This window comes from Nerophis ophidion, linkage group LG26 (genome assembly GCF_033978795.1).
Source record: "Nerophis ophidion isolate RoL-2023_Sa linkage group LG26, RoL_Noph_v1.0, whole genome shotgun sequence".
NCBI classification, from domain to species: domain Eukaryota; kingdom Metazoa; phylum Chordata; class Actinopteri; order Syngnathiformes; family Syngnathidae; genus Nerophis; species Nerophis ophidion.
Genome location: NC_084636.1, coordinates 2,886,142 through 2,899,180, shown reverse-complemented (window position 1 = coordinate 2,899,180; position 13,039 = coordinate 2,886,142). Strand labels below are relative to the sequence as shown.

The 13,039-nt window shown below is 39.1% G+C and overlaps 1 protein-coding gene across 1 annotated transcript in view; it reads left to right on the top strand.

The window, feature by feature from the left end:
* szt2 (SZT2 subunit of KICSTOR complex) overlaps positions 1–13,039 on the top strand; it is a 222,500-nt gene that overhangs the window by 194,181 nt on the left and 15,280 nt on the right. The window contains exon 66 of the mRNA XM_061887771.1: positions 3,195–3,260. Within this exon, the coding sequence (XP_061743755.1) occupies positions 3,195–3,260 (66 nt within the window). The remainder of the gene's footprint in view (positions 1–3,194; positions 3,261–13,039) is intronic.

Genomic DNA, 13,039 nt, shown 5'->3' with positions numbered 1-13,039 from the left:
ACCTCATCTGGTTCCTCTCCATGTGGAGTATATAACAAAAACTATTTTGGGGGAAAAGTATGACCCAGCACCTTCTATTTTTTAGCCTAAATATGAGGAGGATGAGCTCAGTTTATTTTATTTTATTTTTATGTGTTTATTTATTTAAAGACAATTTTATGCGACATTATCGTTTCTTTTTTTGATATCAGAGTGATCCCTAGAAGTGTACAGCTTATGGACAGCGACAAAAATATAATAAAAATAAAATATACATCGTCATATAATATACAAAATTCAGTAGAATCCATCCATCCATCATCTTCCGCTTATCCGAGGTCGGGTCGCGGGGGCAACAGCCTAAGCAGGGAAGCCCAGACTTCCCTCTCCCCAGCCACTTCGTCTAGCTCTTCCCGGGGGATCCAGAGGCGTTCCCAGGCCAGCCGGGAGACATAGTCTTCCCACCGTGTCCTGGGTCTTCCCCGTGGCATCCTGACCAGATGCCCGAACCACCTCATCTGGCTCCTCTCCATGTGGAGGAGCAGCGGCTTTACTTTGAGTTCCTCCCGGATGGCAGAGCTTCTCACCCTATCTCTAAGGGAGAGACCCAAACTCATTTGGGCCGTTGTACCCGTGATCTTATCCTTTCGGTCATGACCCAAAGCTCATGACCATAGGTGAGGATGGGAACGTAGATCGACCGGTAAATTGAGAGCTTTGCCTTCCGGCTCAGCTCCTTCTTCACCACAACGGATCGGTACAACGTCCGCATTACTGAAGACGCCGCACCGATCCGCCTGTCGATCTCACGATCCACTCTTCCCTCACTCGTGAACAAGACTCCTAGGTACTTGAACTCCTCCACTTGGGGCAGGGTCTCCTCCCCAACCCGGAGATGGCATTCCACCCTTTTCCGGGCGAGAACCATGGACTCGGACTTGGAGGTGCTGATTCTCATTCCGGTCGCTTCACCGAACCGATCCAGTGAGAGCTGAAGATCCCGGTCAGATGAAGCCATCAGGACCACATCATCTGCAAAAAGCAGAGACCTAATCCTGCGGTCACCAAACCGGAACCCCTCAACGCCTTGACTGCGCCTAGAAATTCTGTCCATAAAAGTTATGAACAGAATGGGTGACAAAAGACAGCCTTGCCGGAGTCCAACTCTCACTGGAAATGTGTCCGACTTACTCAAAAGTATACGTACCGCAATGTTAATATTTGCTTACAATTTGGAGCTAATCCTCCTTTTTCATTGGCCTCATTTACTCTGTGTAAAGCACCAGTTCTACTGCCAGCAAAACAGGCCCAGAACATAATACTACCACCACCATGCTCGGCGGTAGGAATGGTGTTCCTGGGATTAAAGGCCTCACCTTTTCTTCTCCAAAAACATATTGCTGGGTATTGTGCCCAAACAGCTCCCTTTTTGTTTCATCTGACCACAGAACTTTCCTTCAGAAGGTCTTATCTTTGTCCATGTGATGTCAGATGAAACAAAAATGGAGCTGTTTGGAGGAGAAAAGGTGAGGACGTTAACCCCAAGTGAAGTGAAGTGAATTATATTTATATAGCGCTTTTCTCAAGTGACTCAAAGCGCTTTACATAGTGACACCCAATATCTAAGTTACATTTAAACCAGTGTGGGTGGCACTGGGAGCAGGTGGGTAAAGTGTCTTGCCCAAGGACACAACGGCAGTAACTATGATGGCACAAGTGGGAATCGAACCTGCAACCCTCAAGTTGCTGGCACGGCCACTCTACCAACCGAGCTATGCCGTCCTCCTGGCAACCTCCAAACCCAGACTGGTCCATTAGAGAAGGCGTCTCCACTGTCCTGTGACTGTGTGTCACTTTTAAAAGTGCTCCCCCTCTGGTCAACATATGAAATAACAAGTGTGTGTAAGAAGTTGAAATGCGGCCCCTTTGGCCAAAACTAACACAATATGTATAATGAGACATACTGTAATAACTTGAAGTAAATAATGATTTTGGTAGCCATCCGCAAGCTTCTGCTTCAATTTTTGACCACATACCTAAATGTGTGGTATCATCCAAAACTAATGTCAAGTATCAAAGAAGAGAAGAATAAGTGATTATTACATTTTAACAGAAGTGTAGATAGAACATGTTCAAACAGAAAACAGCACGACACCTACCCTTTACATCAATAATTTTAACCATATTAATACTGGTGTATTAGGTATTATATTTTATTGTATGATCCTGTAACTACTTGGTATTGGATCGATACCAAAATGTGTGGTATCATCCAAAACTAATGTCAAGTATCAAAGAAGAGAAGATTAAGTGATTACTACATTTTAACAGAAGTGTAGATAGAACATGTTCAACAGAAAATAGCGTGCCACCTACCCTTTACATCAGTATTGGTTTATTAGGTATTATATTTTATTGTATGATCCTGTAACTACTTGGTATCGGATCGATACCAAGGAGGGTTTAGGTTTGGGTTGGGGTTGGGGTTAGCATTATGGTTATGGTAAGGGTCAGGTATAAAGAAAAACAGTTGGTTGGGGTCAGGGTTTAGGGTCTGGGTTGGGGTTTAGGGTTAGGGTTGAGCTTTCAGAGACTTTTCTTTTGTCAGCACACTCAGAGTGGGGCAGCATAGCTCGGTTGGTAGAGTGTCCGTGCCAGCAACTTGAGGGTTGCAGGTTCGATTCCCACTTCCGCCATCCTAGTCACTGCCGTTGTGTCCTCGGGCAAGGCACTTTACCCACCTGCTCCCAGTGCCACCCACACTGGTTTAAATGTAACTTAGATATTGGGTCTCACTATGTAAAGCGCTTTGAGTCACTAGAGAAAAGCGCTATATAAATATAATTCACTTCACTTCACACTGCTTTTATTGTGAAGACAGGAACTGTGCGGTCAATCTTTTAGTCTTTTGACGGGAGGTACGGTTGAAATAAAAAAGTGTTCCTTGCCTTCCTGTCGGTCGTTTTTTCTTAATAATGACGTGAGAGCAGCCAGGGTCATCTCACAAGACCCTCGGTTGCCGTGAATGTCAATCAAGTGACCAAAGTCACGTCTTTTGAGGTGTACTGTGTTTACCACCCGGCAGGTGACGGACTGACACACCCTCCACCTAACGGGCACCCCTGCTAGTGTTGCATCATCCTGTTGTGTCTCTCTCCCCCACACCCCTCCTCCTCCCCCCCACACGCACACACTTCCTGTCATCTCTCCATCAGGGCGGCATCCTCTCCAAACCTCGTTGCAAGCGGTTCCCAGACGCCACCCCGGTATCTGACTGTGCGGTATGTCCCGCCAGACGTTCTCCTGGAGGGGTTCGAGGGGGGGGGGGGGTGCAATCAGACATCACCTCCCCCTCCCCCTCCCCCTCCCCGCTGCTGCCTTGCTACCTGGTCTCTCCTTGGCGTTGTGACGGAATGAGACCCTTTTTTTTCCCCCCCTTTGCTTCGTTGACTTTCAGCGGTCACACCTGCAAAGGTGGAGTCTGGCGATGACCTTTGACCTGTGCCCGTGCTTGCTGGTGACATTCTCCGCTTGCATTTTCCTTCCTGCGTCTTGGGGAGGTCCGCCTTCCCCCCCCGCCTCTGTCGCTTCTTTGTGTTGTCTCTTACTTTCAAGGGGTCAATCATTAGCAGAGCGCCACTCTGCTCATCGGTCGCTTATGTCCATGCAACACCCGGTGTGGCGTTCCCCGGGTCTCACTGCGGTTGTCACGGCAACCATAACCCAGACTGTGTACTTCAACCACGGGGAGAGATGTTGTTTGCATTTTAGACCAGAGGTCTTTGACTGGGGGTCCACATGGGTACTGCAGGGGGGTGGTCAAATATTTAGCGATTAGCTTTCTAGTTGCCAACTAGCAATTAGCGCTCTAATGGCCAGCTATTTATTAGCGCTCTAGTTGCCAGCTAGCAATTTGCAGACTAGTTGCCAGCTAGCGATTTGCAAACTAGTTGCCGGTTAGCAATTTACGGACTAGTTGCCGGTTAGCAATTAGCTCTCCAATGGCCAGCGAGTGATTTGCGCTGTAGTTGCCATCTAGCAATTTGCAGGCTATTCGCAAACTAGCGATTAGCGCTCTAGTTGCCTGCTAGCGATTTGCAAATTAGTTGCCAGCTTGCGATTTGCGCTCTACTTGCCAGCCACAGATTTGCGGACTAGTTGCCAGCTTGTGATTAGTACTTTAGTTGACAGCTTACAATTAGCGCTCTAATGGCCAGCTATTGATTCATGCGCTAGTTGCCAGTTTGCAATTTGCGAACCAGTTGCCATCTAGTGATTTGCAAACTAGTTGCCAGCTTGCAATTTGTGGACTAGTTACCAGCCAGCAATTAGCGCTGTAATTGCCAGCTAGCAATTTGCGGAGTAGTTGCAAATTAGTGATTAGCGCTCTAGTTGCCAGCAAGCAAATAGCGTTCTAATGGCTACCTAGCAATTTGCGTTCTAGTTGCCAGCTAACAATTAGCGCTCTGATGGCCAGCTAATGATTTGCGCTGTAGTTGCCATCTAGCAATTTGCAGATTAGTCACAAACTAGCGATTTGTGAATAAGTTACCAGCTAGTGACTTGCAGACTAGTCGCAAACTAGCGACTTGCAGACTATTTGCAAACTAGCGATTTGTGGACTACTTACCATCCAGCCAGACTAGTCACAAACTAGCGATTTGTGGACTAATAGCCATCTAGCGATTAGTGGACTAGTTGCCATCTAGCGATTTGTGGACTAGTTGCCATCTAGCGATTTGTGGACTAGTTGCCAGATAGCGATTTGTGGACTAGTTGCCAACTAGCGATTTGTGGACTAGTTGCCAGATAGCGATTCGTGGACTAGTTGCCATCTAGCGACTTGCAGACTAGTCGCCATCTAGTGACTTGCAGACTAGTCGCAAACTAGCGACTTGCAGACTATTTGCGAACTAGCGACTTGCAGACTATTTGCGAACTAGCGATTTGTGGACTAGTTGCCATCTAGCCAGACTAGTTTCAAACATTGCGATTTGTGGACTAGTTGCCATCTAGCGATTTGTGGACTAGTTGCCATCTAGCGATTTGTGGACTAGTTGCCAACTAGCGATTTGTGGACTAGTTGCCAGATAGCGATTTGTGGACTAGTTGCCATCTAGCGACTTGCAGACTAGTTGCCATCTAGCGACTTGCAGACTAGTCGCCATCTAGCGACTTGCAGACTAGTCGCAAACTAGAGACTTGCAGACTATTTGCGAACTAGCGACTTGCAGACTATTTGCGAACCAGCGATTTGTGGACTAGTTGCCATCTAGCCAGACTAGTTTCAAACATTGCGATTTGTGGACTAATTGCCATCTAGCGATTTGTGGACTAGTTGCCATCTAGCCAGACTAGTCACAAACTAGCGATTTGTGGACTAGTTGCCATCTACCGATTTGTGGACTAGTTGCCAGCTAGCGACTTGCACACTAGTAACAAACTAGCGATTTGTGGACTAGTTGCCATCTAGCGACTTGAACACTAGTCACAAACTAGCGATTTGTGGACTAGTTGCCAGCTAATGATTTGCACACTAGTCACAAACTAGCGATTTGTGGACTAGTTGCCATCTAGCGACTTGCAGACTAGTTGCAAACTTGCGACTTGCAGACTATTTGCAAAATAGCGATTTGTGGACTAGTTGCCATCTAGCCAGACTAGTCACAAACTAGCGATTTGTGGACTAATTGCCATCTAGCGATTAGTGGACTAGTTGCCATCTAGCGATTTGTGGACTAGTTGCCAACTAGCGATTTGTGGACTAGTTGCCAGATAGCAATTTGTGGACTAGTTGCCAGATAGTGATTTGTGGACTAGTTGCCAACTAGCGATTCGTGGACTAGTTGCCAACTAGCGATTCGTGGACTAGTTGCCATCTAGCAACTTGCAGACTAGTCGCAAACTAGCGACTTGCAGACTATTTGCAAACTAACGATTTGTGGACTAGTTGCCATCTAGCCAAACTAGTCACAAACTAGCGATTTGTGGACTAATTGCCATCTAGCGATTAGTGGACTAGTTGCCATCTAGCGATTTGTGGACTAGTTGCCAACTAGCCAGACTAGTCACAAACTAGCGATTTGTGGACTAGTTGCCATCTACCGATTTGTGGACTAGTTGCCAGCTAGCGACTTGCACACTAGTCACAAACTAGCGATTTGTGGACTAGTTGCCATCTAGCGACTTGAACACTAGTCACAAACTAGCGATTTGTGGACTAGTTGCCAGCTAGCGACTTGCACACTAGTCACAAACTAGCGATTTGTGGACTAGTTGCCATCTAGCGACTTGCAGACTAGTTGCAAACTTGCGACTTGCAGACTATTTGCAAACTAGCGATTTGTGGACTAGTTGCCATCTAGCCAGACTAGTCACAAACTAGCGATTTGTGGACTAGTTGCCATCTAGCCAGACTAGTCACAAACTAGCGATTTGTGGACTAATTGCCATCTAGCGATTAGTGGACTAGTTGCCATCTAGCGATTTGTGGACTAGTTGCCAACTAGCGATTTGTGGACTAGTTGCCAGATAGCAATTTGTGGACTAGTTGCCAGATAGTGATTTGTGGACTAGTTGCCAACTAGCGATTCGTGGACTAGTTGCCATCTAGCAACTTGCAGACTAGTCGCAAACTAGCGACTTGCAGACTATTTGCAAACTAACGATTTGTGGACTAGTTGCCATCTAGCCAAACTAGTCACAAACTAGCGATTTGTGGACTAATTGCCATCTAGCGATTAGTGGACTAGTTGCCATCTAGCGATTTGTGGACTAGTTGCCAGCTAGCCAGACTAGTCACAAACTAGCGATTTGTGGACTAGTTGCCATCTACCGATTTGTGGACTAGTTGCCAGCTAGCGACTTGCACACTAGTCACAAACTAGCGATTTGTGGACTAGTTGCCATCTAGCGACTTGAACACTAGTCACAAACTAGCGATTTGTGGACTAGTTGCCATCTAGCCAAACTAGTCACAAACTAGCGATTTGTGGACTAATTGCCATCTAGCGATTAGTGGACTAGTTGCCATCTAGCGATTTGTGGACTAGTTGCCAGCTAGCCAGACTAGTCACAAACTAGCGATTTGTGGACTAGTTGCCATCTACCGATTTGTGGACTAGTTGCCAGCTAGCGACTTGCACACTAGTCACAAACTAGCGATTTGTGGACTAGTTGCCATCTAGCGACTTGCACACTAGTCACAAACTAGCGATTTGTGGACTAGTTGCCAGCTAGCGACTTGCACACTAGTCACAAACTAGCGATTTGTGGACTAGTTGCCATCTAGCGACTTGCAGACTAGTTGCAAACTTGCGACTTGCAGACTATTTGCAAATTAGCGATTTGTGGACTAGTTGCCATCTAGCCAGACTAGTCACAAACTAGCGATTTGTGGACTATTTGCCATCTAGCGATTTGTGGACTAGTTGCCATCTAGCAATTTGTGGACTAGTTGCCAACTAGCGATTTGTGGACTAGTTGCCAGATAGCGATTTGTGGACTAGTTGCCATCTAGCGACTTGCAGACTAGTTGCAAACTTGCGACTTGCAGACTATTTGCAAAATAGCGATTTGTGGACTAGTTGCCATCTAGCGACTTGCAGACTAGTTGCAAACTTGCGACTTGCAGACTATTTGCAAATTAGCGATTTGTGGACTAGTTGCCATCTAGCCAGACTAGTCACAAACTAGTGATTTGTGGACTAATTGCCATCTAGCGATTAGTGGACTAGTTGCCATCTAGCAATTTGTGGACTAGTTGCCAACTAGCGATTTGTGGACTAGTTGACAGATAGCGATTTGTGGACTAGTTGCCAGATAGTGATTTGTGGACTAGTTGCCAACTAGCGATTCGTGGACTAGTTGCCATCTAGCAACTTGCAGACTAGTCGCAAACTAGCGACTTGCAGACTATTTGCCAACTAACGATTTGTGGACTAGTTGCCATCTAGCCAAACTAGTTTCAAACATTGCGATTTGTGGACTAGTTGCCATCTAGCGATTTGTGGACTAGTTGCCAGATAGCGATTTGCGGACTAGTCGCCAGCTAGCGATTCGCAGACCAGTTGCCAGATAACAATTAGAGCTCTAATGGGCAGCTAGCGATTAGCATTTAAGTTGTCTGCTAGCGATTAGCAGCAGCACTGCTATTATTGGACTATCTTAGTATTGCAGGATGACATGCTACCTTTAGAAGCAGTTTCATTGAACGAGCCCCACCACTGAACCGCTTGGTTTCCTGTCAAAGTGGCGCTGGGAGTTGGATCCTCCAGAACTGGACCCGTGTGGGACAGCATTATACCGACGCTGACTTGGCGGTCAGGGGAGCGTAGATAACCCGCTCAGAGATCACACTTAATTTGTGGGAATGAGCGCAGGAACGCGACGAGGACGTGGGGAAGAGTTCACGTTTTCATTCCTAGGTGGCGAGAGAATATTCCGGCTTCTCACCTGGTTGCCGCGGGTACCACTCAGCTTCCTGCAGCCGGGCAGGGAAAGAGGCGGACTTGTACCAAGGTCCCACGGTCCTTAACGGTGCATCGTTCAGTGAAAGTCTCTGGTCTCCGCCCACCTTTCCACGTCTTACCTGTGAGCCGGAGACACCCACTGGACTGGTCAGTCAGTGTAAAGCAGGGGTCACCAAGGCGGGCACCAGGTCGCCCGTAAGGACCAGATGAGTCTGTTCTAAAAATAGCTCAAATAGCAGCACTTACCAGTGAGCTGCCTCTATTTTTTAAATTGTATTTATTTACTAGCAAGCTGGTCTCGCTTTGCTGGACATTTTTAATTCTAAGAGAGACAAAACTCAAATAGAATTTGAAAATCCAAGAAAATATTTGAAAGACTTGGTCTTCACTTGTTTAAATAAATTTATTTATTTATTTACTTTGCTTCTTATAGCTTTCAGAAAGACAATTTTAGAGAAAAAATACAACCTTAAAAATGATTTTAGGATTTTTAAACACATATACCTTTTTACCTTTTAAATTCCTTCCTCTTCTTTCCTGACAATTTAAATCAATGTTCAAGTATTTTGTTTTTTTATTGTAAAGAATAATAAATATATTTTAATTTAATTCTTCATTTTAGCTTCTTTTTTTTTTTAAAAGAAAAATTATTGTGAAATATTTCTTCAAATTTATTATGATTAAAATTCAAAAAGATTATTCTGTCAAATCTAGAAAATCGGTAGAATCAAATTTAAATCTTATTTCAAAGTCTTTTGAATTTCTTTTAAAATTTTGGTTCCGGAAAATCTAGAAGAAATAATGATTTGTCTTTGTTAGAAATATAGCTTGGTCCAATTTGTTATATATTCTAACAAAATGCAGATTGGATTTTAACCTATTTAAAACATGTCATCAAAATCCTAAAATTTATCTTAATCAGGAAAAATAACTAATGATGTTCCATAAATAATTTTTTCAAAACGATTCGAATTAGCTACTTTTTTAATTTTTTTTTTTCGGTTGAATTTTGAATTTTAAAGAGTCGAAATTGAAGATAAACTATGTTTCAAAATGTTATTTTAATTTTTTTCGTGTTTTCTCCTCTTATAAACCGTTCAATTGAATGTTTTTTTCATCATTTATTCTCTACAAAAAAACTTTCAAACATTTTGTTCTGGAAAATCTAGAAGAAATAATGATTTGTCTTTGTTAGAAATATAGCTTGGTCCAATTTGTTATATATTCTAACAAAGTGCAGATTGGATTTTAACCTATTTAAAACATGTCATCAAAATTCTAAAATTGATTTTAATCAGGAAAAATGACTAATGATGTTCCATTAATTTTTTTTTTTTTTTTTTTTTAAAGATTCGAATTAGCTAATCTTTTTCTTCTTTTTTTCGGTTGAATTTTAAAAAGTCGAAATTGAAGATAAACTATGTTTCAAAATTAAATTTTCTTTTTTTGCGTGTTTTCTCCTCTTTTAAACCGTTCAATTAAGTGTTTTTTTCATCTTTTATTCTCTACAAAAAACCTTCCATGGAAGGAAAAAAAATGTACAACAGAATGACAGACAGAAATACCCTTTTTTTTTAATATATATAGATTTATTTATTAAAGGTAAATTGAGCAAATTGGCTATTTCTGGCAATTTACTCAATTACGGTAAGTGTTTTTTTCATCATTTATTCTCTACAAAAAAACTTTCAAACATTTTGTTCTGGAAAATCTAGAAGAAATAATGATTTGTCTTTGTTAGAAATATAGCTTGGTCCAATTTGTTATATATTCTAACAAAGTGCAGATTGGATTTTAACCTATTTAAAACATGTCATCAAAATTCTAAAATTAATTTTAATCAGGAAAAATAACTAATGATATTCCATTAATTTTTTTTTTTTTTTTTTTTTCAAAAAGATTCGAATTAGCTAATTTTTTTTCTTCTTTTTTTCGGTTGAATTTTAAAAAGTCGAAATTGAAGACAAACTATGTTTCAAAATTAAATTTTCATTTTTTTCGTGTTTTCTCCTCTTTTAAACCGTTCAATTAAGTGTTTTTTTCATCATTTATTCCCTACAAAAAACCTTCCATGGAAGGAAAAAAAATGTACAACAGAATGACAGACAGAAATACCCATTTTATTGTTATATATAGATTTATTTATTAAAGGTAAATTGAGCAAATTGGCTATTTCTGGCAATTTACTCAATTACGGTAAGTGTTTTTTTCATCATTTATTCTCTACAAAAAAACTTTCAAACATTTTGTTCTGGAAAATCTAGAAGAAATAATGATTTGTCTTTGTTAGAAATATAGCTTGGTCCAATTTGTTATATATTCTAACAAAGTGCAGATTGGATTTTAACCTATTTAAAACATGTCATCAAAATTCTAAAATTAATTTTAATCAGGAAAAATGACTAATGATGTTCCATTAATTTTTTTTTTTTTTTTTTTCAAAAAGATTCGAATTAGCTAATTTTTTTTTCTTTTTTTCGGTTGAATTTTAAAAAGTCGAAATTGAAGATAAACTATGTTTCAAAATTAAATTTTCATTTTTTTCGTGTTTTCTCCTCTTTTAAACCGTTCAATTAAGTGTTTTTTTCATCATTTATTCTCTACAAAAAACCTTCCATGGAAGGAAAAAAAAATGTACGATAGAATGACAGACAGAAATACCCATTTTTTTTAATATATATAGATTTATTTATTAAAGGTAAATTGAGCAAATTGGCTATTTCTGGCAATTTACTCAATTACGGTAAGTGTTTTTTTCATCATTTATTCTCTACAAAAAAACTTTCAAACATTTTGTTCTGGAAAATCTAGAAGAAATAATGATTTGTCTTTGTTAGAAATATAGCTTGGTCCAATTTGTTATATATTCTAACAAAGTGCAGATTGGATTTTAACCTATTTAAAACATGTCATCAAAATTCTAAAATTAATTTTAATCAGGAAAAATAACTAATGATATTCCATAAATTATTGTTTTTATTTTTTCAAAAAGATTCGAATTAGCTAATTTTTTTTCTTCTTTTTTTCGGTTGAATTTAAAAAGTCGAAATTGAAGATAAACTATGTTTCAAAATTAAATTTTCTTTTTTTTCGTGTTTTCTCCTCTTTTAAACCGTTCAATTGAGTGTTTTTTTCATCATTTATTCCCTACAAAAAACCTTCCATGGAAGGAAAAAAAAATGTACAACAGATTGACAGACAGAAATACCCATTTTTTTTAATATATATAGATTTATTTATTAAAGGTAAATTGAGCAAATTGGCTATTTCTGGCAATTTACTCAATTACGGTAAGTGTTTTTTTCATCATTTATTCTCTACAAAAAAACTTTCAAACATTTTGTTCTGGAAAATCTAGAAGAAATAATGATTTGTCTTTGTTAGAAATATAGCTTGGTCCAATTTGTTATATATTCTAACAAAGTGCAGATTGGATTTTAACCTATTTAAAACATGTCATCAAAATTCTAAAATTAATTTTAATCAGGAAAAATAACTAATGATATTCCATAAATTATTGTTTTTATTTTTTCAAAAAGATTCGAATTAGCTAATTTTTTTTCTTCTTTTTTCGGTTGAATTTTAAAAAGTCGAAATTGAAGACAAACTATGTTTCAAAATTAAATTTTCATTTTTTTCGTGTTTTCTCCTCTTTTAAACCGTTCAATTAAGTGTTTTTTTTCATCATTTATTCTCTACAAAAAAACTTTCAAACATTTTGTTCTGGAAAATCTAGAAGAAATAATGATTTGTCTTTGTTAGAAATATAGCTTGGTCCAATTTGTTATATATTCTAACAAAGTGCAGATTGGATTTTAACCTATTTAAAACATGTCATCAAAATGCTAAAATTAATCGTTATCAGGAAAAATTACTAATGATATTCCATTAATTTTTTTTTTTTTTTTTTTCAAAAAGATTCGAATTAGCTAATTTTTTTTCTTCTTTTTTTCGGTTGAATTTTAAAAAGTCGAAATTGAAGACAAACTATGTTTCAAAATTAAATTTTCATTTTTTTCGTGTTTTCTCCTCTTTTAAACCGTTCAATTAAGTGTTTTTTTCATCATTTATTCCCTACAAAAAACCTTCCATGGAAGGAAAAAAAATGTACAACAGAATGACAGACAGAAATACCCATTTTATTGTTATATATAGATTTATTTATTAAAGGTAAATTGAGCAAATTGGCTATTTCTGGCAATTTACTCAATTACGGTAAGTGTTTTTTTCATCATTTATTCTCTACAAAAAAACTTTCAAACATTTTGTTCTGGAAAATCTAGAAGAAATAATGATTTGTCTTTGTTAGAAATATAGCTTGGTCCAATTTGTTATATATTCTAACAAAGTGCAGATTGGATTTTAACCTATTTAAAACATGTCATCAAAATTCTAAAATTAATTTTAATCAGGAAAAATGACTAATGATGTTCCATTAATTTTTTTTTTTTTTTTTTTCAAAAAGATTCGAATTAGCTAATTTTTTTTTCTTTTTTTCGGTTGAATTTTAAAAAGTCGAAATTGAAGATAAACTATGTTTCAAAATTAAATTTTCATTTTTTTCGTGTTTTCTCCTCTTTTAAACCGTT